Source organism: Vipera ursinii (assembly GCF_947247035.1).
Source record: "Vipera ursinii genome assembly, chromosome: 2".
Lineage (NCBI taxonomy): Eukaryota > Metazoa > Chordata > Lepidosauria > Squamata > Viperidae > Vipera > Vipera ursinii.
Genome location: NC_139513.1, coordinates 133,125,060 through 133,141,597, shown reverse-complemented (window position 1 = coordinate 133,141,597; position 16,538 = coordinate 133,125,060). Strand labels below are relative to the sequence as shown.

The window sequence follows — 16,538 nt, the reverse complement described above, 5'->3', positions numbered from 1 at the left end:
TCCAAATTGCCCTCGTATATTGTGATCAACCGATTTCATATAACCTGATAATAAAACCTGTTTTTAGATGGCTATAGCCCTGTTTTTCCTATATGAGAAGCAAAAATTAAACAATTTGGGGTTGGGGTTTTTTTGTAGATTATTATGATTGGTGAACATAGCCAATGTGTTATGCAAGGAGATATGTTTGAGATCAAGACACCTATCGAATAGATGAATGAAAAGGCATTTCTGCTTGCCTATCTCACCTCCTTTTATTTAACTTAGGTGCTAACAGAGTCCAGGCTATAAGATTAAATATCAGTCTAGTTTTTTAATCCATTATTCTTTTGGCCAAATTTTTGATAATAACCCTTGAAATGGTTAACTGATACAGCTAATGAAACATCAGCATGCAAAGACATTTCTCTTTCCCTGTCCTGTGTAGGATTCCACTTACTGACATGATTTCTATACTAAAGGTGTTGAGACAAAAGTGATGGAAGATGAGAAGACTATGAAAGATGAGAAGGCCATGGCATCAGAGCAGGACTTGGACGTAGATATTATTGGAGTTATATTTCAAGATGAAATTTCCTATCGACTCAGATTTCCTATCTACAGAACAGTTACCCCACACAAAGATCTTGCTGTTATAGGTAATTCAAGATGGCTGTGTGTTTCATTGTAGATATTTATGCATCTATAGAAGTGTTTTTCATCCCTGGCAACTTCCACTCAGCTTAGGTGGCTGGAGAGTTGAAGTCCACACATCTTAAAGTTGCCAAGATTAACAAACACAGGTTTACAGTCAGATGCAGGTGTAGCATCATATGTTCATATGATATTATATATTTGCATACATACATATAGTGTGTGTGTGTGTACGCGCGCATACACTTTCAACATGCTTTACAACATTTCATTTTTAGAATGACACTACAATTTTCATTTACAGGGATACACATATGTGCAGGTTTTAACTGGCACTATTTTCATGCTTATTTATTGGGGATGTAATAATGCAATTTGTGTCATGAATTTAGGATATAAGCCATCAGAAGACCAGCATGGGACTGAACAAAATCCCTAAGTTTTAGGGTTAAAGTTAGGATTGATCATCCAACGGAATAAAGAGGAAGTGGTGTAAAAAGAGAGATAAATCAAGACAAATAGTAGCTACTTGAAAGACAATAAGGAGGATTATGTTACAAAAGTATAAGAGATATGTTTGGAGTTATGCTAAGTGGGAGTTTTTAAATACTCTTTCAGAGTATTTCGTGGAATGACACTGTGAAGAAACCTGTGAATTAAAAAAAATACAAGAATAGAATAGAGCTGTAAGGGACCTTGGAGGTCTTCTAGTCCAGCCCCCTGCTCAAGCAGGAGGATCTATAGGCTTACCGAGATTTACAGCCTCCTTTGCAGGAAAGCAGACAACAAATTTTCTCAAAAACAAAGTGGTAAGAGAATACTACAAAATGACAATGAGGGAAAGATACTGTGTAATCTGTAAAGAGAAGAAACAAACATTACAAGAATATAGACAAAGAAAACAGAAAATAGCTATGATTATAACAGGCAGAGAAAGTGGACAATAATTTGACAAAATAAAAAAAAGTATTTTGGAAGTTAAGAGGACAAAATGAATAGTCTCCAATTGAATGATTAGACTTAAACTATTAGGAATGCTTGCTATGGTGTTAGAAGCATATTAGATGGAGATGTGAATATACTGTATAAAGGAGATGCTACATTATTGAGACTGAGTACTTAAATTATTTGCACTGAATATTAGACAGATTGCATAATAGCAATAAAAAGCATGGATCTGAAATTAATATATCAAACCTCAAAATAGTTATGGTTCACAGGGAAAACAAAATGAAATTGGCAAGTTGTAAATAAATGGCAAAAAATAGAGCAAGTAAATGAATTTGTGTACTTTGGTAAAATGTTTACTAAAAATGGAAAAACAGATGGAGAGGATCTGTTAATAAAGCTCTACTAAACTGACTCTATCAGAAAGCTCTGAGATTGGGTGGCTTATAAACCTGCACCAAATATGTGGTATTTTAATTCTTTTTGTTTCCACAGTGTGGTGCATTGTTCTTGCATTATTATTATTGGTTTAGGTTTGGTTTTATATATTTTTATATTTTTGTATGTCACCCTGAGTTGCTTTGTGGTTAGTTGGCTTATTAATTGAAATGATAATGATAATAATGTGCAAATGCTGACTGGAAGACAGGAGCTAGCCTGTTGTCTCAGGCAAGGAATGAATGTTTGTCAAAGGAAGTGAAAATGGCTGAGAACAAACTTCTGCCCACTTTGTTAAATGAACGTGGGAGTGGTATACGTCAGGAAAAGCATAAAAGTATTGAATGTGGTACCAATAAGTTAACCGCATGTATAATATATTTATTGTGACCATATGCCCTTTATTATAAAGGATGGTCCTTTGTTTCAAAAATCTGTTCTTTAAGTTTAATTTGATTTAAATATTTTCTTGGTTTCTCTCTTGAATTTTCTTTTACAAAACCAAGTTATAAACCGAAAAATTAATTTTCTTTATACTTATACTAAACCCTAACCCTTTTTCAGGATTGTCTTTTATTTTTTCCCAAGAAAATATAATCATGTAAATATATCCAACCCAATTCAATAATGACAGCACTTAAATTAGAGTTTTCAAATAAAGGGTAGTTTGAATGGAAATAATGATTAGAAACAGCTCCCATTTTCTTCTTGACTTTAGATAGGAGGATGTGTTGAGCCGTGTTTTGTTTAAGATGTTGGCAAGTTATATTGCTCTATTCTTATGTAAGATAATTTTGGTTGGCCCCAGTACTTCAGGTACCTAAGGAAGTCAGTGAAGTTGGGAAAAAGCAAAGTAAAGTTCTTCCCTCTCTTTGCTCTTAGAAGAGAGGGAAACTCAGTGCTTTCTGATGGGCTGTTTTGTTCAAGGCCTCAGTGCATTGTATCATTTTCCTGGAAATCATCCAGTCCAGTGAAATCCCAACTTTTTCCCAATTAATAGGGACTGGTAATTTACAAGATTGTACATATAACATTGTAAAAGTCTGCTTCTCTTCTCCCCTTTTTTGTAGATACCTGTTTCAACTTTTCCTCAATTTACTGTAACAGTCCAAGGTATTGGACTCAAGGCTTTGTCTCACTGCAATCTAGCATTGACAGTGCACTTATTGAAGTAAGTTAGTGTTGAAAGAAAAATCTTCAGGTCCAGTCCAAGCTGGGAATAAACAAAATGGAAGCTGTTTGGAAAGAAGGCTGTTGTTTATTTAGTTGCCAGAAACTTCAGTGACACAGCATGTATCTGGGGTGGCTGACAAAATGGATGTTAGCAGCATTGATAGTAGCTGAGAGTGATGGGCTTTTATACCTTCTTGGGCTTTTGTGTTTGGAGTTGTTCCTGTTCCTGTGGCATTGTGTTTGAGGCTCTTCCTGTTCCTGTGCAATGAACTTTGACCTGAGCTTCAGTGTGCCTTTTTGGTATTTTAATGGTGTGGGGTAATCCTCCTAAAGATCATGTTCCTTGGAGTCTTTGTTTTTTTCTAATCCCATCACCTTAAACCTTCTCTGGTGCTATGGCTGAAGGCATTTTGCTTATTAATAAGTAGCCCAGTCTTTCTGAATAGGATTATCAAATCTGCATTTCTACAGAGCTGGCTTGCTGAGTTTCTGCTTGCAGGAGAGGGAGAAGTTTCTGCACTTTAAGATTTTCTCCCATTATTACTCGTTTAGGAAATATAATATTCTGCTCATTTAATATCCCCCAAAATATTTCCTTCTCAAGGTGTGTGTGTGTGCTAATTTCCTACAAAAGTAAGTCTTACTTTTATCTGCAGCAGTGGCAGCCACATTTTCTCAGTTTTATTTGAATGACTGCTCTATTATTTCATTTTGTATGCAATTTTATATATTTTGATAAATATGGCTGCTGTTTATCCTACTCACTGCATCTGGATCACCCTGGGCTGTAGAATATATCTTGTTCTAATCTACTGTGCAGACAAGTACTTTCCTTTTTTGATTCTAGTATTAGATCATTGTTAGGTTCCTGTATCAGATTAATAAATTAATCCCCCCCCAATATATGTATAAATGTGTGTATGTGTGTAAATACTTAACATACTTAGGGAAAGAAACCACTCTGAGTTCATTAGAACAATATCTGTCTGTCTATCTATCATCTATCTATCTATCTATCTATCTATCTATCTATCTATCTATCTATCTATCTATCTATCTATCTATCATCTATCTATCTATCTATCTATCTATCTATCTATCTATCTATCTCTATCTATCTATCATTTAACTATCTAACTGATAGTTAGATAGAAGAGAGGGAAGCCTGGGCAATTACATTATAAGGAAAAAAATGATTGAATTACCTTGAAGTCTTGTTTCTTGCTCCTCATATATGAAAAAAAAAGCTTAATTCAAATATTTGCAAACATTTATAGAAAATATACTGTAGTGAAGACTTTTCCTTCCACACATACACTGTGGCACAGTCTTCTGGTCGAGATCAGGCTAGGCTTCTCATTGTTGGTGATTCAGAAGCTTTTAAAGACTAGATTGTTTCATGGAGCCTTCTCTTGATGCTTTTTTTTCTGCTTATAGTTTTGTGTTTCTTTTACTGTTTGTATAGTTGCTCTAGATGTTTTAATGGCTTTGTATCATCTGTGTAAACCTCTGAAAATTTCTTAAAGGTGGAAGAATAGAAATGTGAAAATAATTAAAGACATTAAATAGGCATTTCTATATTTTCTACTTGACTGCCATTACTTCATCCATTTCTCCTGGGAAACATTTTTGGTTTTAATTCAGATATTGGCAAACAACTAAAGACAACACATAGCTGAAAACCTATAGGTAGAAAACAAGGTATGTAGTCATATTTAAAAATCAATAGAAGAAGTAGATTAGTTTAGAGATATACTGTACAGTATATTAATGACATATAAATGAGGCACTGGATAATGTCTTGTAGTCTTGTAAGTGATGAGGACCCTGCTGCTTTTCCCAGCATTTACTTATTTGATCAGATTCTGCCTGCCTGCCTGCCTGCCTCTCTCTTTCTCTCTCAAAATTGTATAGCCACCCTTCTCACAAAAAAGCATGCCAAATCACCTATGGAAAAAGTTATCAGTAATTTCAAAAATGTTTTTGTCTTTACTTTTAGAGGATCACCAATCACTCTGTTTGGGCAGAAATGACTTCTATTAATGGCATCCGTATGAGATCACCTTCTGTTTCCATAGCATCTGAATTAGGAAATGGTGTGTTTCTTTGGGCCTTATCACTGTGTTTTGCTCCATTTATGTATTTCTTGGCATTAACTCTTTCAAGAGAGAAACGGAAATTAAAGGAGGTGATGAAGACAATGGGACTACGAGATGCAGCATTCTGGTGAGCTACGAAATTGGCTGTAGTCTCCTTTCCTCAGCTGGGTCCAGCAGGTTCTTATGAGAAAGAAAGAGGATTAATCCATGCCATCCGGAAAACTCAGCAAAGACCTTAATGAAGCTCTGATTATGGAGCTGGTGCTGTAAATAATAGCTCCATGTTGAGTTCTATTCCCTTTGAACCTCTAAACACTTATGTGACTGATGGCATCACCACAGGTCCTTGTTCCCTCTTTATATAAATAGCTGTTTTGGTTAGCCATTCTGCAACTTAGTTAAATATAATTAAATATTCTTACATTTGTAATTTTACAAAACACTTCGGTAAATTACCCAATTTTGAAGGGCACTGAAATCACATGTACAGCATACTGTGTATGTTTTTATGCTAAATAGTGTTATTTATTTACAGAAATAGCTGTATTCTACCTATTTTGGAGCCTCAAGGTTGCTTACTTTTCCACAAAAAGAGAAAGTTTCAAGTCTTTAAACATAAAGCCATCATAAATAATAAAACCTATGTATAACCTACCACTGTTACCATTCGTATATTTAAGGAAAAAAACAGTAGAGCCTTCTTGAAGATCAATAAGTTGGGTGTACCGTTACCTCAGGCAAGATATTCCCCAAAATGGGGCAGCCACTGGTAAAGATCATTGTTAGATCTTTTACCTTACATAGGGTAAGGATCTCCAATACTGGCCAGAAGAGAAGGTATTGCAGGCATTTGAGAGGGTAACTTCAATTTATGAATTTATTATGAACTGGGTCCTCCCATAGCTGTTGCTCATTGGATGTAATGAAGTTTACAGTTGGCTTACCTTGTCCTCTAGGTGAGCATTTCTCTTTAAAATTCTCTCTTACCCATTCTTTTTGGTATTTTATGCAACTAACTCTACCAGAGTCTGCTAACGTTCCCTGTTGCTTCTAATTCTGCTTCTACCTCTTTTAATTTCTCAAAGATATCTCTGCATATAGATAGACCCTTGAGTGCAGCAGATGCTTTTTAACGCTCTCGAACATTTCTTTATACTGTTGAACATTTCTTTATGCTCCTAAAAACTCAAACAATGCTACCGTGGGCAGATGCACTTTAAAGCATTTCTCTTTCCATGGATTACCCACCAGTTTAAATACCCAATATCCCAATTTGGAGCAGATGTCTTTGGGGTGTATTTAACAACCTCTGCAGGTAGGGATGGGTTTGGAAGGGGCATAATGTCGCTAGGGTTTACTCCAAAAAAAAGATCCTCTGCTCATTTTAGAAAACTGCTTCTAGGCAGCTAGGATTTAATCACTTGGATCAATTTTGGCCGGACCAGAACTCAAGCCCAATAGCATTCTAGATGGATTTTACTCCACAGCTCTGCTATTTAAATGAGAATTAGCTGTAGAGAAAAATGGAAAGGGTACAAAAATAAAAAGACATTTGGGCTAGGACTTCAACATAGAAATAACTCCATGGAGAGCAAGGAGCTTTACAGCAACTACGTTAATCAGCTGAAGATGTCAGTCTTCCTCCTAAACAAAAGAGATGCCAAAAGAGGTCAAGAAGAGCATTTAACTCCTTGCTCTGAGTAGCAAAAGGAAAAGACCCACAAAGCATATTACCTTATGCAGATATTCTTTGATTACATCTGCCATTGTTTTACCAAGACTCGGCAATCTGGGAAGAGTTGAGGGAGACATCTGCTTTATCTTTGTCTTGAAGAGTTATCCTTGGCTCCTTGGTGTTGGACAGCCAATAAATTTAAGTAAAATAATAATAATTTTATTTTTCTGTCACCCCTGGAATTGGTGTAGACATGGGGTCAAGGAAAGTCTATTGAAGGCCTCCACTCTTCTTCATATTGGGCTCCAGTTCCTAACACGACACTCCTGCCAAATGCCATTTAATGATAAGAGCTTCAGTTTTACTGAACAAGAGAACCCTTTCCTGCAATCAGTGTTTTTCTCCTGTAAGCTTGGACCATAATATTGAACTAAACTGGAGAAATAATTTAGGGGAGGTGGAGAAAAATCAGATAAATGTTACCAAGATGGTTAACCATGTCTTTTTCTTCATAGGCTCTCCTGGGGTTTGCTGTACACCATGTACATCTCAATTCTAAGCATGGTGCTGACATTTTGTGTGAAAGATATATATTTTTACCTAAGCAGCAATTCTACATTATTTGTCCTCCTTTTCCTTTATGGCATTTCATCTGTAAGTCTTGGACTTTCCTTTTCTCAGTTAAAGTGATATGTTTGATGCACTATTTAGAATAAATATTTCTGTTCTGCTGGAGGGCAGTTTCTGTACCAGAATAAGAAGAAACTTTTTAAATATTAAATTAAAACATTTGTTTCTCAAGTGTTCTCTCTTTTTTAATAAAGCACCCTAACTTGGGAATAGTTTGAGGGATCATGGAGATACCAGTTTAATGAAAGTACACCTGGACAGATTATTTCCTTTATCAGAAAGTTCTTTTGTTGGGTTAGATGAAAGATAGGAAAAAGCAGACCTGTCTATTTTGCATTTGTTGACAATCATTTGATAAGTGAACTGCACCTTTCCAGATAATATTGAAAATATGACTATGTCATTCATTTCTTGATAAATTCAAGATTAGATAACTATTAAATGTTTTATAGACAATTATGCAGAATGTTCAGCTCATCTCAAATATGCCTGCTGACTGGCTTGGACTGGTTAAAGAGAACCTATTACTTCCTTATTTTTGGAAAAAAGTACTCTGATTATCACTTGACTGAAGATTAAAGATGCTGTATGGATGTTCCTATTAAAATATGTATATGATAAATGCAAGATAGAATGTGTAGGTGAGAAGGGAGGGAAAAGGAGAAGGAGGAATATTGGAATGTTTCAAATTGTTCAAGGATCAGAGAAAGTAGATCAGGTGGAGGAGAAGATGAAAGAACTGGATGAATTGCAAGAAGGAGAAAAACAAATGTGTGGGAAAAGGTGGGTGAAGGTGGAAGATGAAGAAGGATGGAGTCAATATCTGAGAGAGAAAGCAGTAATATGGAGATGGTAGTGTCCAGAAGAATTGTTCTAGGTTAAAAAGTTCAATCATCAGTATTGAGTGGCAGAGCAAGGAAGCTAATAGATACTTATTCAAAATTATTGAGCATGGTGGCATTAGGAGAAGAAAAATTAGGTGCCAGCTTCCATTTGTGGTCCCACAGTATTTTCATGTTGTCTGAATGCCTCAGCACTTAAAGCCAAATGGACTCGATTCTCTCTACTGCTGATTTTTTTCGACTCTCTTCATCTTGAGCATTTACAGTTTGGATATTACATTATTACAGTGATTGGACTCCATCTTCTCTTGTTTAGAGATATAAGAACCTTTTGGGAAATACAGCTATGGAAAGGCATTATGCACTCTCTTCTTATTAATTCAGTTTATCTTGAATCCTGGCCTGCAAACATCTATTGCAACAATTTGTGTTTTTAAAGTAGGGTGCAACATTTCCATATAAATACAAAACAATATTTCACTCATTCTATTGTATCTTGCATATTTGTAGAGAAAGTGTTTCCTACTAACTGCCAATTTCTTCTTTCACAGATATGTCTCTGTTTCATGTTGAGCTCTCTCCTAAAGAAGCCCAGAATCACTAGCTTTGTAGTTTTCATCTTCATTTTTTGTTTGGGAGCCCTCAACGTACCTACAACAATTGGATTGATATCTCCAAGTTTGGAGTTGATTTTGAGCATCTTCTGCCCGTTTGCTTTTGGTGCTGGGCTTTCAAAGGTAGAGTGACAAACAGTATTTCACTTCAAATTTCTATTTTCCTAACCATGATGCAATTAACAGGAAACACATTTGACACTCACTTTGGTGTCATAGGTATTTCTCTTCCAAAGATATTTTGATAGGGATACATAGCAAACAGAATATGGACACACAATGGCATTCCATTATAATCTTTCCTTCATACTACTAGGATCCATGCTTCCATTTCAAGGGGGTTAGAATCGGATCAATAGTTTAACTTACTAAATAGTTTCATTTCAGTTCTTTGTTCTTTCCTATGAAAATTTGATTCACAAAAATGCTTTGTTCTTTTCATGCAGGTTCTCTATTTTCAAAAATATGGAAGGACATTTTATTTTACTGACTTGATGGTCGAACCATATGGTTATTGCTTGCTTATTGACAGCCTTTTATACATGCTGCTGGCTTTCTATTTTGATAAGGTTGTGCCTGGTAAGAATATTACTGTGAATATATTATAGTTTGAAGACCACATTTCTGCAAGTTGCTTTTCATTATCTCAAAAGCATCATTTTTGAATTAGGGATAAACTGTAACTGGCCTGAAAAATGGGGAAAAATAACAAAGTTGAGACAGCAAGTATTATATCTTTCTTTAGATTAAGTTGCCTGAAATTCATCTGAAGCTCATAAATACAACAGTCTTATTCACGTATCATGCATACCTGTATGACCCGTAGCCCATTTTAAAGATACCAGTATTACGCAAAGCATATAAATGGTGTAGAGTAAGCAAATGAAATTAAAGGTGGATGACAAGAGAGAAGGAAAACTCTCGTTTTGTTTTCTAAACCTCAGTCATTTTGTGGAGCTCATCAATTCCATTGGCTTCTCACTTTTGTGTTGGAATTCCATTCCCTCTAATTTTCCCTACATGGCCAACAATTCCAATGCATTGCTTTCATACAAATCAGTCACTTTGCGTTCAGTTCACAAATATTCAGCACCCATTTATTCTGGGTCTTTAAGTCTCTTGTTTTACCAACCACAGTTCTTAAGTAACACATTTGCACTGCATTTACAGTATGTTTCTCCTGACATATTCAGCTCCCACTTACATCTACAAAATTGGCAGAATCTGCTTATATATTTAAGTGACTTCTGCTTCTCTTAACAAACTTCTTCACAACAGAATTATTCCACCCAATACTTTTCTACCAGCATTTACACATCTTAAAATATTTCCATTCATGTTCCTATTTTTAGTAAATATTGCTATTTATACATACTTGCAATTGTTCATTCCATTTTCCCTGTGAAATACAACCACCTTTCTCTTGGATACTACAATTTTCATTCTGCGTTTCTTCATAACACTCGTTGCAAATATTTGGGTCCTCAGCAAACAGAATTTAATCATCATTACCAAAGTCCATCACAATCCCAACCAACACAATTAACAGTACCATAATAACTCCTTATACAATGCTAAAAATGTGCAAATCAGCCAAGGGGACATCACACCTCTTTCTCTTGCTCCCTGATCAGTATTAAACCTTTTGCCAAGCATCCCATTTATTCTCAATCATGTTTTAATTCCATCATCTACACTTCATGCAAACCATTCTATAATTCACACCTATTAACATCATTTATTTCTTCTAAATCTAATTTCTTCTAAATTCACAAGCATATTGTATAGTATATAATCAGAATTGTGTAAGCCATATTATTCCCTGTCATGTTCTATGGAAGTGAAATTTGGACTTTCAAGACATAGGATATTAACATTTTTGAACTTTGGTATTAGAGAAGGGACCTGAAAAATACCACAGACAGGCAAGGAAACAAACAGATGGATCAACAAACAAATCAATCTAGAATACTCGCTTGAGGTCTAACTATCGGACTCATATTGTCCTACTTTGGACACATTACACAAAGACCTAAGTTTGTGAAAACGATTCTAATTCTGGAAAAGGTCAAAGAAAAGAGAAAAGAGAACAGCCATCAGAAAGGTGGATGAACTCAGTTATAAGGTGATGACACTATTGAGAGACTGGCAAGACCAAATTAGAGACAGATTGTCCTAGATAAAAATCTGTGTGATCACTAGGGATCCACAATGACTTCTCAAACTCATACATTTCTAAACTTCTTTCTTAAAGTCTAATTGTCCTTGTATCCTTTCAGGGAGAATTTTTCCTAATACTTAGCCAGCCACCCTTAACAAACTATAGCATTTTTCACTGTCTTGCCATCATGCTGGATCATGCTTATAGATTTATATTCTTTTGCCCCATGTACGCATGAATAGACTTACACTTGAACACATAGTTAAAATAAGGAGATCTTTTTTCTAAATAGATGCACATCAAACCATCATCACTTTCATTCATTGGGCCAAATAGTTAGATCAATACTGTACTATTCATCCTTTTCCCTATTTGTCCACCCATATCATCTAGCAAAATGTTCCTCCCTCCCCAGGATCTCATTCACTCAGGATGCTACATAACTTTCCCCAAACCTGGTATTGGTTTTTCCATTATTACTGCATATTGAAACATGCAATGTCAGTATCACCAACTAGTGCATTCCTATTTTCAAACACAACTGCAACAATCTAGATCAGCAGTCCCCAACCTTTTGGGCACCAGGGACTGATTCCATGGAGAGAGGTTTTTCCATGGACCGGAGGGTGAGTGGTTTTGTGTGCTGCCTGTATCTCGCAGATGGGGCTTTGCTTGTTTGTGCAGCCCAGTTGCTGGCATGCCGCGGCCTGGTACTGGTCCACAGATCGGGGGTTGGGGACCCATGATCTAGATGACCAATTCTTACTTTCTGACACCGATCTTTGCTCTTTCATTCATAATTAAAACCATGTCTTCATTTTCCTAAAGGTATGCCACAAGATCAGGCTGCCTTTATTCAGATTATTATGTCACTTCCCTTTATCTTAGTTTCATAGATTTGAAATGTATCTATTTTTGTTTCATTCAGTTTAATGATTACTTACTGTTCTCTACCATATAGGTTGCAATCTTCCATATGTCATAGTCATTACAGATGGGGTCTTAGAGTTTGACCTCTTCCTTCTGTCATGGCTTTCAATCCAAGACTTTCACATAATCTTTTTTTTTTAGTTATATAGAGAAATTAAAGGGTAGGTTAACCAAGAGCTAGGTTGGTGTAACGGTTAAAGCATTTGGTTAGAAACCAGAAGATCATGATTTTTACTCTCATTTTAGGCATGAAGCCAGCTGTGTGACCTTGAGCCAGTCACTTTGTCCCAGTCTTTGGCAAATCACTTCTGAAATTCTTACCAAAAAACCTGCAGGGACTTGTCCAGGCAGTTGCCAGAAGTAAAAAAACTGACTTAAAAGACAAACAAAGTGTAGGTCACCAGCCTTAGTTTTACCAATGCTACATGCAGATTTCTCTGCTAATGACATATCAAAATTAGCAAGAATTCTCAAATGAATTATATAATCCTGTTTGTTGCTTTGGTCTATTTCACTCTTTTTTTAGTTTTGATGTAGGTTATGAATTGGGATGTAGGGAAATGAATTGACTATGTCTATTCACTTTATTGTGAGGTTCACAGTTAAGAAAACACTACAAAGAAACAGTGAAGACTAGCAACGTACTTTATTACATGTTCAATGCAAACATTAAGAATTTACAGTTATTTTGGATTTATGACAACTTGCTGTTTGTGAAATATTTTTTAGACAAATATGGGGTACCTTATCCTCCATTGTTTTTCTTGAAGAAAACCTATTGGTGTAAACCAAAAAGGCCCTATACTGGTGATGCTCCTACAAACGAACAGAGTCATGGGAGCATCTTCAGTGACAATGCTGAACCTCTGCCTCCTGAGTTTGATGGGAAGGAAGCCATAAGGTAAGAGACATTGAATGTGGACATTCAATATTGTGAGCATATTGTAAATTTTCTTTACTTATAGGTTTCTGCTCCCAGAGGACACTGGGGGAGATTCATGCATAAGGAGAAAATAATATGCTGTAAGAAATACATTTCTGCTGCAACAGGTAGCCTTTGTCTTATAGCTGTCTATTCAGCAACTATTCAAAGTTGTGACAATGCTGAATGAGGGGGACTTATGACTGGTCCTTGCAGTTGCAGCTATTATAACATCTCTGCAGTCACATCATCACAATTCAGCCACTTGGTAACCATTATGATGGTTGCAGAATCTCAAGATCATATGATTGCCCTTTCCACCCTCCCCTCCTTCTTACAAACAAAGTCAGTGGGAAGCTGGTAGCAGGTTACAAGTTGCTTGCATTCCCCCTGCTTTCCCCCCCATCCGCTTGTGCTCTATAGTGCCAACCCTCAGTGTCCGGCAGTCTGCTTGCATGAAATTCCCTCTTCCCTCATCACATTATAGGAGGTCCTTACTTAATGACCCATATGGTCCTGGTGTTAAGCTTTACAACCACATCATTTAGCGATGTGCTCTCCTAACTTCTCCTAATCTGAGGACTATCTCTATTGTCTTTTTTATTATTTTTATATTATATTTTTATATTTATTTTATTATGTCCATTGGACATATACCAAAGGAAAATGCATCCCTTGTCTAACATTTACTGTGACATATTGAATGCTAAATTAATATTCTCCTATTTTGGATAATTCTGAAATTTGTAAGAAGAATCTCACAATGTACTGACAAATAATTATTTCACTACTTTTTTAGACTAAATAACATTAAAAAAATTTATAAAATGAAAAGCACAGAAACAGAAGCTTTGAAAGGTAAGATACCTGCACTTTAGAGTACAAATTATTGCTTTGATTCTATGAAATAGGACAGAAATAGCACAAAACATTTGGGAAGTGGGGCATCTGTAATATACGTAAATCCCATTCTTGAACCTCCAAAGTTAGACCCCTTTTTTAAAATAAAATGGGCACAATGATTACCTATTTATATTAAATTTGGGGTTCTTCACATGAAATCTCATAAGATGTTTGGCAAGAAAGAGTAAATATCTAAAATATTATAATTCTTGTTTGACCGCACATGATATCTCAGAGATCAAAATGCCAGCAATACAGTAAATTGACATGATTGTCTGACTCACGTGAAAAGGTAGAACCTAACACAGGCATTTCTGCTCTCCTTCTTCTATAGGAAGATTCCTGAGATGCTTTAAATTTAAGAATTACATTTAAGTAACTTTCAAAGGTCATCTTTCTGACCAATCTCCAGGGCTTTTACACCTTCATCTCCACATTCTCCATCAGCTTCCTGGACACTGGTTGAAAAAGGAAAGGCAACTTGATTTTTAATTTCCTCCCCTATCCTGATAGGAAGTCCTGGAGAAAACTGGCCACATGAGTGCCAGCAAAAAGGAAAAAAAATAACTGGCACTAGAGTCAGTAACAATTATAAAATTCAGGATAAAAAATGTGAAGAACTACTAGGTGCTTTACTTGTAAAATGCAAAACAATGAATTCAAATTTAGGATGGACGGAGAAAAGAACTAACATCCTGTCATGTAAGAATAAGTTTCAGGAAAACATTTGGTTTTAGAACTGATTAACAGAACAGGATAATTGTACGCAACTGAAAAATGTTTTAAGATCCCACTAATCAGAAGAGGAACTGCACAGCCTAAAATAAATCAATGGAGGACTCAAAGATCTAAAACAAGATTCTTTTGTACTGCTCTGTGACTTGTTTCTTGTCCCTCATAGTCCCTCAGGTTTAGCTGCTTTGCCAAGAACAACATGGATTCTTAATATTGGGGTACTGCCACAGTTGTATGTGAACAAAGCCAGAATGATTTTTTCTGTTAGAGGCCTCAATGTATCATTTAATTTATACAGCAAACCTGACTTCTTTATATATTAGGATTGTCCTTGGATATTTACGAAGGTCAGATTACTGCAATACTTGGTCATAGCACATCTGGAAAAACTACATTGCTAAACATTCTCAGTGGACTTTCCAAACCATCTGGTGGTAAGAATCAAAACTTTAAAATGAATTCAAATGCCAGCCCAATCTCAAAGTAGATTTAGAAAAGTGCAGCCCTGTTGGATCTGATCAGGTCCAATCTGGTCCCATTTCCCGTTTTTCACAATGGTATCTCGGGAAAACACCATAATAGCCCCTTTCTGCTGTTGTTCTCTAGTGAAGTATCATCATCCCCAGGAAAGCTGGAGAAAGCTTTTCCTCTCCATTGTATCCTGGAGAGCCCCCAGACTGTAGTACAGATCAGCCCCTGTTTTTTGGGGGGCTACAATCCCCTTTAATAATAAGGTTAAAGCTAGCCTTAGGAAGACAGTCATTAATAGCATAAAAAGGTAAAGGTAAAGGTTCCCCCACACATGCATGCTAGTCGTTTCCAACTCTAGGGGCCGGTGCTCATCTCCGTTTCAAAGCCGAAGAACCAGCGCTTGTCCGAGGACGTCTCCGTGGTCATGTGGCCGGCATGACTAGACGCCAAAGGCGCACGGAACACTGTTACCTTCCCACCGTAGCGGTCCCTATTTTTCTACTTGCATTTTTACGTGCTTTTGAACTGCTAGATTGGCAGAAGCTGGGACGAGTAACAGGCGCTCACTCTGTTACGCGGCACTCAGAATTCGACCCGCCAAACTGCCGACCTTCTGATCGACAAGCTCAGCATCCTAACCCACTGAGCCACCGCATATATTATAATAAATTGGATAAACAACAGAAAGGCCCATTTGCAAAGCAGCCTTTTAATTCATCATATCCTAAAGTAATAGCAGCCTGTTTAATTGGAAAATTCTCTATGTGATTTTTTTTTGCTAATGCTTACAGGTTTTGCATCCATATTCAAGTACAATATATGTGAAAAGGAAGACATGGAAAAGATTTGGGAAATAAGTGCTATCTGTCCACAATTCAATATTCAGTTTGAATTTTTAACAGTGAAAGAAAACCTAAAGACGTTTGCTAAAATAAAAGGGATACCATCCAATGCTGTAGAAAAAGAGGTAATAATGGATTAAGTTATATTGTGTTGTCCCACAAAGATTTGTGTTGCACAGGTGGTTAGGTTCTACACTTTTCCCTTTTAAGCTTCTTCCATTGTAGGACACCTCTCCTTTAGATTTGATAACATTATTCTCCTCTGATTGTATTTAGCCAGTCCATTTTAGAAAACTTCACTTATGCTTTGGAACCAGTAGGACAAATGTATTGATAACCAGATTAATGTCAAGCGCTGGGAAAATCAGGAGATTCAGGCAGTTCAAATGAGTATAAACATTTATTGCAAGCTTAAGCTCTCTACAAGTATCTGACCAACTAACGGTCAAGAGAAATGAGCGGGAGATAAAGAAGGCATCCAAGGTGGGCTGGACCTAGTTCTCTTGCAGGTGCACAGGGACT

At 36.3% G+C, this 16,538-nt stretch overlaps 1 protein-coding gene across 1 annotated transcript in view; it reads left to right on the top strand.

Moving 5' to 3' along the window:
- The window catches only part of LOC310634880 (ABC-type organic anion transporter ABCA8-like), a 71,506-nt gene that overhangs the window by 956 nt on the left and 54,012 nt on the right, over positions 1-16,538 (top strand). Inside the window, exons 2-11 of the mRNA XM_083353418.1 lie at positions 462-638; positions 3,090-3,190; positions 5,192-5,418; positions 7,482-7,620; positions 8,990-9,175; positions 9,499-9,631; positions 12,873-13,044; positions 13,865-13,923; positions 15,027-15,137; positions 15,966-16,141. Of these exons, the coding sequence (XP_083209544.1) occupies positions 462-638; positions 3,090-3,190; positions 5,192-5,418; positions 7,482-7,620; positions 8,990-9,175; positions 9,499-9,631; positions 12,873-13,044; positions 13,865-13,923; positions 15,027-15,137; positions 15,966-16,141 (1,481 nt within the window). The remainder of the gene's footprint in view (positions 1-461; positions 639-3,089; positions 3,191-5,191; positions 5,419-7,481; positions 7,621-8,989; positions 9,176-9,498; positions 9,632-12,872; positions 13,045-13,864; positions 13,924-15,026; positions 15,138-15,965; positions 16,142-16,538) is intronic.